The sequence below is a fragment of the Grammomys surdaster genome, unplaced genomic scaffold (genome assembly GCF_004785775.1).
Source record: "Grammomys surdaster isolate TR1022 unplaced genomic scaffold, NIH_TR_1.0 215, whole genome shotgun sequence".
Classification (NCBI taxonomy): domain Eukaryota; kingdom Metazoa; phylum Chordata; class Mammalia; order Rodentia; family Muridae; genus Grammomys; species Grammomys surdaster.
The window spans coordinates 5,398,996-5,408,491 of record NW_021604660.1 but is presented as its reverse complement, the minus strand read 5'-3'; the positions used below and the strand labels follow the sequence as shown (position 1 = coordinate 5,408,491).

General features: G+C 36.1%; 1 protein-coding gene across 1 annotated transcript in view; it reads left to right on the top strand.

Annotated features, from left to right (window-relative positions):
* The first annotated feature begins 301 nt into the window (after nt 1-301).
* The window catches only part of Rfx6 (regulatory factor X6), a 46,560-nt gene continuing 37,365 nt past the window's right edge, over nt 302-9,496 (top strand). Inside the window, exons 1-4 of the mRNA XM_028772619.1 lie at nt 302-521; nt 792-948; nt 4,174-4,297; nt 6,051-6,112. Of these exons, the coding sequence (XP_028628452.1) occupies nt 302-521; nt 792-948; nt 4,174-4,297; nt 6,051-6,112 (563 nt within the window). The remainder of the gene's footprint in view (nt 522-791; nt 949-4,173; nt 4,298-6,050; nt 6,113-9,496) is intronic.

The window sequence follows — 9,496 nt, the reverse complement described above, 5'->3', positions numbered from 1 at the left end:
GTCTAGAACAAGAAGAAAGGGCTCCGTGTGACTGACAGCCAATGTGTAAGTGAACTGGGGGCAAGCTTCTATCCAGACCGAGACACTGGAAAAAGGCAGGATAGCCTCCGCCCTCCTCCACCCCGCCACCTGTGCGATACCTGTTCACCCTGTCCTGTCTCTGCCATCGGGGGCTCCAGAGTCTGCCCAGTGGCCACAGGTTCTCCAGCCCCGCCCCGCCCCGCCCCGCCCCGCCCCAGGGCTCTGGACTCTACACAGAGCTTCGCCAAGTCCGGGGTGCTGAGGTCCGGCGGTGAGAAGGATGGCTAAGGTCCGGGAACTGGAGGAAGCCTTCGTACAGGAGCAGTCTTCGCCTCAGCTTCCCTCTGAGATCGCGGAGGAGTGCTGCGCGCAGCTGCTTGGCAAGGGCTTGCTGGTCTACCCTGAGGATAGTGCTTACCTGGTGGCTGGAGCAGCCGCGGGCGCCGGGAGCTGCGAAGAGAAAGGCGGAGATCCTGGGCTGCAGGTGGGAGTTAAATCAGGTGAGTGCTCCACTCGCCCGGCTGCGGTGCTGAGTCCTAAGAGTGTCCAATAATAAAGAAGAAACACACTTTGAATACACATAAAGTAGGGTGCTCTGTCGGAACCATTTTACTTAACCGGGAAAAATGCTAATGGAAACACTGTTAACTCTGAGGGCTTTGCTCAACTCCTGCCTTGCTCCTCCTTGGGTGCAAAGCAGGAAGGTGTGGAGGTTACTGGACTGATCGCGTGTTCCCTTGTTCTTTGTCACTCCTTAAACTCGCCCTTAGAAATGCATTTAAACAATGGCAACTTTTCCTCGGAAGAAGAGGATGCGGATACTCAGGAGAGCAAGACCAAAGCAGCTGACCCACAGCTCTCTCAAAAGAAGAGCATCACTCAGATCATGAAGGACAAGAAGAAGCAGACTCAGCTCACCCTGCAGTGGTAAGCTGGTCCTGGTGCCCGCACAGGCTAATGATGTTCACCAGCCCATATCCCTAGGACCCTGATTTTCCCCAACTTGCTTCTCCTTAAAACTTCCACAAGTTTAAAAGACCCACGACAAATGCATTTATTTCCTCGCACTGTCTATGCTCACAGAGAACTATTCTGACCCTGTTGAAAAACCGGATACGTTCTTGACTAAAACCACAGGTTCTTCACATGTAAGCAGTGATGAATTTTTCTGTGATTGTTTGCTTAATATAAAATGTATTTCTTTGATATTTTTATGCTTTCAAGATATGATCCTTCAGAACAACAAAAAATGGAAGGCTCTTAACTCTGCTCTAATCTGTAGAAGGGCTGGCAGATACTTTTTAGTTAGAAAACAGATGGATTGAGTTAGAGTTACAAAACGGAAAAAAATCACTCAAACTGTCATGATTAAATAATTTTCAGTTTTGCAGCATATCACATACATGACTTACTATAGTAAAATATCACAAATTAACTTTTTTGCCCAAATCTTTCAAAACTGAGAAATTATCAGTAGGTCTACATATGAAGTGTGTCTTGTAATGCTTGCTACAAAAGGAAGAGATATCTAAATAAGAACATGTCATTAAGAACCCTTGCATAATGTGAAGCATTAGGGGCACAAATTTCTCCCCAATTTCAAGTAATAAATAAAGACTACTTATTTACTGGTTAGTTATCCTATCTACCTACCAATCTATCATTTATTATTATCCTAGGATTAGAAAAATAGAATCTATAAATGCTTACAAATTTTATTTTTGTTTATTTAAACATTAAGTTCTAATTTTATAGCCAGAAGTTCTGAAAGTATATGTTTAAATCCTTTCAACACCTGAAAAAGAAAATAAATATGCCCGTAAAGTTACATTTTAGATGATAAAGTTTGACGTCATGATTACTAGTTGAAAATACCCCAAAACTCTAAATAATTGAGAAATTATCTGAAATATTTAGGAAACAACTTCTGTCATCAGGAAATTGGAAAAAATGTTTAATTTTGAATTTATTTTAGAGAATTTTGAATGATCACTCTTAGGTTTTCAGTTCAAATTGAGTAATTGGAAACAATCTTGAGTTTGTCAAAATTCATACTGTACATATGTCTAGCTTAACTTGGTGTTTTGAAAAGAAAACAATAAACATAAAAACAACTATCCAAATAAATGAACAGTAGGTAGTATATTCCTACCTTTAAACTGAAATTTTTTAAACAGCTGTTTCTTTCTCATAAGAGAGTTCATTTTTGAAGATTATAGATTATATTACATTTTGCAAATTTTCTGAAGCAAATGAATGTTATACATTTTTTTTTTTAAAAAAACGAAGATCTTTGGATTGTGAGAAATCTGTGAGGCTATAGAATTGTGGTTGGAGTGTTACAAATTAGAACTGAAAATCAAAGTAAAAATATGACTTATTAACTCCAGCGTTGTCAGTTAGCTATTTGATTCTAGGTAGGTAAATTTATTTGTTTTTTAAATACTATATCCTAGTTGATTTGGATCTTTTTAATTAAAAAATTTAAAAATTTAAAAATTTAATAATTTAGTGTCTGAACCTCATGGAACCCCTAACTTTTATTTTGTGTGCATTGAGAGTATGTTAAATCTAAAGTCTTAAAGGATTTGACTCAATTTTATTCTGAATAATACCGTATATTATATTGATCTTATGCTGTAAATGATTATGTTTTATTAAACATGGAATTAATATAAAGTGCATTTTAGTAAAAATAATTTACTGAAATGTTTGGGAAAAAGGGGAATAGAATCTAGAAGCTTTGGTTCCTTGATTGTCATTCAGATGATTGCAACACAGATTATTTATTACATTCCATGTAGTTGAAATTAACTGGAAATCTACCCAGATTTTCAAAGCTTATATAGTTATATCAGTATTACAGAGTTAGGATTGTATATGTTATGTATGGAGGCTTTTATAGATACTGTCTTAGTTATATCTGATAATTTAGTTGAATATAAGTATAATCACAGTAAAAAGGTGTAAGAGTAGAAATAGATCATTACCATTTCAGCTTCACTGAAATGAGTTTACTCTGGTATCTTTTCCAAACAAATCCAGTATCTTTGGTTGTTCAGTAGTTTGTGGATAAAAGTAAGGGCATGTAAGCTTTGACAGGCTGAAGCCTGGCAGTCCTTTCAAATTGAAGATGTTCTTCTAAAAACACAGCATCTTTAATTTTACCATTCATAGTCCTAGATCAAAGAGTAACTACTGAACAGTGAAGATTCATACAGAAGACCTGGTATCTGAAATGATGGCCTGGAAGGAGTGGTTTCTACATTAACATCCCATTGTAATTGTACTAACAGGTGTTTGCTCTTGATTTTACTGTTCTAAAATTAATCCTTGTGATTTCTTTGTGTTCATGTGGTTACACGTATGCACTTGCTTACAACATAATATATTGTCTCTGTGTGTCTGTGGGTCAGGAGTCTAAACAGGTCACCTTGACTGTAAGTTCATAGTCATACCAGATAGAAATGAAGAAATTAGTTGATGCTGACAGTTCACATCAGATATTTTTACTCTTGTTTCTTTAATCTTATTGGTTATTGACAGAATTTATTCCCTGAATTGTAGAACTGAGGCCCTTAGCACTTATGGATAACCTACCATTCTCTTAGAGATGGCCCTCTTCAAGAAATTGTCACTTGCTTCTCCAGATCTGTGGAGGGTTTCTGCTCCTACTTCAGATCATCCTTCTGCTTCTGATTCCCAGACATTGTTTCTAGGGCTTGCTAAGTGAAATGGTATCATCAAGAGAATTTCCTTACCTAGGAAATTAATGAACACTTATCATAATCTTTGTACACATTTTTAAAGTCCACTGGTATGTTTTGATTATGTATGTAAACATTGGGTAGTGACAAGAGTGTAAGGAGTTTATCTATATACTCTTTCACATAAACAATTTATGGTGTTTTTAATGAGAATTACATGCAAATTTCTCTCTTAGCAATTTTGAGATATATAGCACATAGCTTTTTGCTTATTTCATCTTGGAATTATTTTAAATAGCAACTAGAAGAAAGAAAATCCATGTATATATATCTACTCATTAACTCACTTTTATGTAGTCTGTTTTCAAAACTAGCATAAGGTCATTGAGGGAATTGGGAGGTAGTAGTGGAAAAGTTTGACCTAATTCTTGGCCTTTTCTCTCAGGCTTGAAGACAATTACATAGTGTGTGAAGGAGTTTGCCTCCCACGGTGCATTCTTTATGCTCACTATTTAGATTTCTGCAGGAAAGAGAAACTGGAGCCAGCTTGTGCAGCCACCTTTGGAAAGGTATATGACACATATTGGCTATACTGCCTTATAACTAACATATTGTATAGACAATGTGTAACTAAATTTACCTAAATGAGTTCTCTTAGACAATCTTAAAACATTTGCTTTACAGGCATAAGTGAAATTTATCCTTGGAACTGCTATACGTATATATCTTGATTTTTCTTTTTGAGTCACAGATTATTGGCTATCAGATCTAATGTGAGCTCAAAGCAAGCTCCATAAAAAAGTGTCATGTTTCTTCAAAGAGGATGAATTAAAGAGATTGGTACAAACTATAATGAAACATAAAAGCAATTGAAGGTGAACCCATAAATGCAGGCTTTCCTTATTATTCACATAGTCCAAATATTTGGGTTTTTGACAGAGTTATTCTATTACTTAACAACAATAGTTATTCTATTACTTAAGTAGTTGTCCTTAATCTTTGACTTAGTTTGATTATGCTTATGGCACAGAATTAACATATTTTATAATAGGATTGGTTACATTTCTATCATTTAACATTTCTATCATTAGAATAGAAATCTATGAATCTAACATTGGATGGCTTATATATGTTGATATCATTTTGAGAATTAGAGAACAATATTAATTGCTTGGTAAAGCTTTCAGCTTTAAACCTCTTCCAGTCATCTATTGTCTGGGAATCTAGGATATCTTAGTAGAACTGTAGGGAGTTTGGGTCTCAAGTACTAGATTTCCAAAGTCCAAAGTAATGAATGTTATGGTCTATCTCCTCAGGTTTTCCAGGAGGGGATGGAGGCAAGTGATTTATATATAGGTATATAGCAGGACTTCTTTACATACCTCAAGTTTATCTTGAACTCATTATCTGGCTCAAGTTGGCCTTGAACTTGTGATCCTCTACTCATCTTGTTGAGTGCTGGATTTAAAGACATGTGTCATTATACCCAGCTCACCACTTTAAAAGTAGACCAAAGCCATACTTTAAAGAAGCAGTTTATTTGCGGGGCAGGAGAGATCCCTCCGTGGTTAAGAGAATTGACAGCTCTTCTAAATGAACTGCTGTAACTATATACACGTATAGCTATACACACATATAGCAAGTTCCAGGGCATCTCCTGCCTCTTGTGGCCTCCATGGACACTGCATGCATGTAGTACACAGACATATATGCTGGTAAAAAAACCTATACATATACAATAATACTAAAAAGTAGTTAGTTATTTTGAAAACATGTTTTCTTACAGAGGCAGTGTGATGTAGAGTATGGTATGCTACATGTAGAGCAGGGCCCTAGGATCTAGCCATGTCTGTGATTGGCTTATTGTGATAATTGCTGATAAACGATCTCCTCAAGGCTTAGTATACCCTCTAAAGCTGGATGAAACAGCTTCTGATGTCTATACTAGCAGTACCATTTTTCTGAGCCTACCCAATGATGATAATGCCTAAGTGGGAATCACAGAGCACATTTAATGTCCAGTTAAACTAGAAGTAATTAACCTATCAAATTTTTCATGGAGCTCTCTTAAGATTCAAGAATCCTTTCAGAATGGTGATGGATATTTGATATGGATAAATCTCTGGATGGAATTATTTTAAAGAAATCTAAACAACCCTCCTTTGGCATAAATAAAGTAACCGTGATAATTTATGTATTTCTTATCAACACATGCATATTACTTTAAGTGCTCCTTTTAGTTTACCACTTACTTTCTTGAGTTAAGAAATTAGTACTTTGCATTAGAACAACATGTATTCTAAATCTTGTCTTTCTTTTTAGACAATTCGCCAAAAATTTCCCCTCCTAACAACACGAAGACTTGGAACAAGAGGGCATTCAAAGTAAGAACAGAATAATAGGTCTTATAAATATAAGGTAACATTGTCTTCTCAGTGAATGGAACCATGTATTTTCTTCTTAATGAGGTAGAAGCAGACAAACTATAAGAACTAACATGTGTGTATGTGTGCATATATATATATATATATATATATATATATATAGAAAAATTTACAAAGACTATTCATAATATTTATCTTGCTTCCTCCTGAAATATATGAAGTGAACAATCTTGATAAAGTCACCAATGTCTTGAACAAAATATGTACAAGACAAAATTTAATGACCAAGGAGCCTGATAACATCCCCTAAATGATAAGGTCAATAACACAAGGCGAGCCCTGGCATGCTTCAAATTCCTCTTCAACTGTTCTCATCCAGATGGTCATTTCAGTCATGTGACATCCCATCTTCCCCCATCAAGCCAAATGACATGCACAATAACCTGCTTGATCATTTCTCACTACAAATATAAACATACAGTAAGCTGTATTCATCCTGCCCCTTGACACTCTTGGATATTCTTTTCTAACTCTCTGTAGATCCTCCTTAACCCATGTTCACCAGTGTTTCCTCTGTCCACGTTTTCATTTTGGAACAGAATCAAATCTTTCATATTGAAAAAAGCATCAGGTCAGACCTGTTGTTCCCTCCACTACTTTTTGTTTATCTTCTCTTTACTGTTCTCGAAAGACTAGTTACCAGTCACTATTCCCAGCACTAGGTACATTACTCTGCCAGAATACTTCTGTATCTGGGTAAAACCCAAATAGCCTGTTTCTACAATTACTCATTTTTTTGCCTACTGTCTAGCACTTGTTCTTTCCAACAACCTCCCTCTTCAACACAGAACCTTGACTTATAACTTCTGAGTCACTTTCCAGCTTCCTCCCATCCTTCTAGCTTGCAGGTGGTCTCATGAATTCCAGTACACCATTGACCCATAGTGCAGCCTCATATTAGTCCAAAATTTTCTGGTAACTATGGCAAAAGAGTAAAAAGCAACAAGTGGAACTAATTTCAATAAATTTTTATTTAACCCGGTATACAAAAAATATTTCAGTATATAATCCATATAAAAATTTGAGAAGATATTTTGTTTTGTTCATACTGTTTTTAAAATTCCATAAATATTTTGCACATTTCTGTTCAAAACTAGCCACAGTTCAAGTGTTCCCTACTAGTACTAGCAGCTGCCTTACACTAGTCAGCTCTAGTCTCTTGCAAAAAAATTAAGTCTTAATTTTTGAATTCTCCTGAAGTTGTCTTTCTTCATTTTCAGTTTTGTAGTGTCATATTGACGCTCTAGTCATTCAGTACAGTGTTTCCACATTGACTTTCTGAAGTTCTGACTCCATCTTTTCTCTCCAATGCTCAGGGACTTACACAGGCTTACAACTTCAGTTCTTTAAACTCTTTAAAATGTATCTACGTATTTATTTTCTTGCTCCCTCTCCTTCTTCTTTCCCCTGCCCCTCCCTCACCCTCTTCCTTTTCCTCCCCTGCCCCTCCCTCTCCCTTCCCCTCCATTCTCTTTCTGTCTCTCTGTCTCTGTCTCTCTGTCTCCCTGTCTCTGTCTCTCTGTGTCTCTCTGTGTCTCTCTGTGTCTCTCTCTGTCTCTGTCTCTGTCTCTGTCTCTCTCTCTCTCTCTCTCTCTCTCTCATGTGTGTGTGTGTACGTGTCTGTGTACTGTGCATGGCACACATGGGAAGGTCAGAGGATATCTTTGGGAGTCAATCATCTCTATTAAGTTCTGGGGATTGAATTCAGTTTGACTTGGAAGCAAGCACCTTCAGCATTTCCATCTTCTCACTACTTCATGATTTCTACTCTTAAAGATAGCTTCTTACCTTGATATGCAAAGTGTCTTATGACTTGGTTTTCCTCCCATATAGTTTACTTCTAAGTTATCAGTATATTGCTATGTTTGTCCCTTAATTATCATCCCAGTACCTTTAGAATCACTCACATATCTCTCTTCCATGTTAGCTTCCCCAGCTGAGGACACTCTTGCCTTTGTATGTATTTTGAAATCTTAGCCACTTAAAGGTATGCCTTATGAAGCTTGAATGTTCTCTTAGTCAGTTACTTTGGGTAGATTCTTTGCACTCTCATGGTTGTTTATTAATATCTATCTAAATATGATATTAGTTTAGCTCCTTTCTAAGCAGATACTATTTTGAGGACAGATACTTTGTTTCATTCATTTTTACTTCTTTCTGTTGTCTAACACATAATTTATTATCAGGCAATACTTACTTTGCTGATTTTTAAGTACTTTTGAAAATACTATGGCCTGTGAAAGAAGAATAAACTACCACACTAGGGGACAAAAGCCTTTCCATTCTAACCAAGTCAGCTTTATGTCAAGCTTGGCTCAGTCCGGTTTGATGATTTCTAAAGTACTATATTGTATAAGTAGAGGCAAAATAAGACAGTGTTTGAAGTATGAAGATAGGGGACAAAGAGGCAAAGCAACACAAGCAATCCTCTTGACAAGATCTAGAGGAGGGTGGGTGGGCAGGCTGTAGAGAAAGTCAATTAGTCCCAGAAGGAGCCTTTAGGATTAGAGATGAATCATTAACTGTGCCCATTGTGACACAGCCACACTCCAGTTCTTACGTTGATATAGCAACATTTGGTGGCTTCTGGCAACTTATTTGATAATTAAGAGTCATTGACATGATCAAGGCCAAATGATTTAAATTTTTTCTGCCTTATTGATATACTATTTGCTTTTTATGACATGGCTATCACCCTTTTGGGCATTTTTATATTATAAGTAGAAATAATGTCCACTGTGCAAACAAAGTATGTCAAAAGATATTGCAAGGATCATCCTAGATATGGTAATGTTCTGATATGATTGTTCTTATCTAGGTAGCATTTCTGGTTTTGCTTCTAAAAAGCATCTTCAGATTTTATTTTGGAAGACAGTACATCAAAGACACCATGCCTAATGGTTGGAACATGAGTTAAAGTTGAACAAATCAGGCTGAATTCTAGGCTTCCATATGTAACTGTGTGAGAACAGCCAGATCACTCAGGCTTTATCAATAAAGTGGATTGTGATACCTTATATCATTATTTTGAGAATTAAATAACATTTAAACAATATTAGTGGAAGATCAAGTATATTTTCAACCTTATAATGATACTCTTTTATAAGAGAAAATTGTGACTGAAAGCATCAATAATCATCAATGCATTTAATTTAATGTTTATATTATTATATATATATATATATATATATATATATATATATATATATATATATTCCTTAGGTTTAATCCTTTCAGTAATGATATAAGACAGGAATTGCTTTTTTATATATAAGGAAACTGTAGTTAGAATGTTATTGACTTGCTTACGTTCACAAGAATACA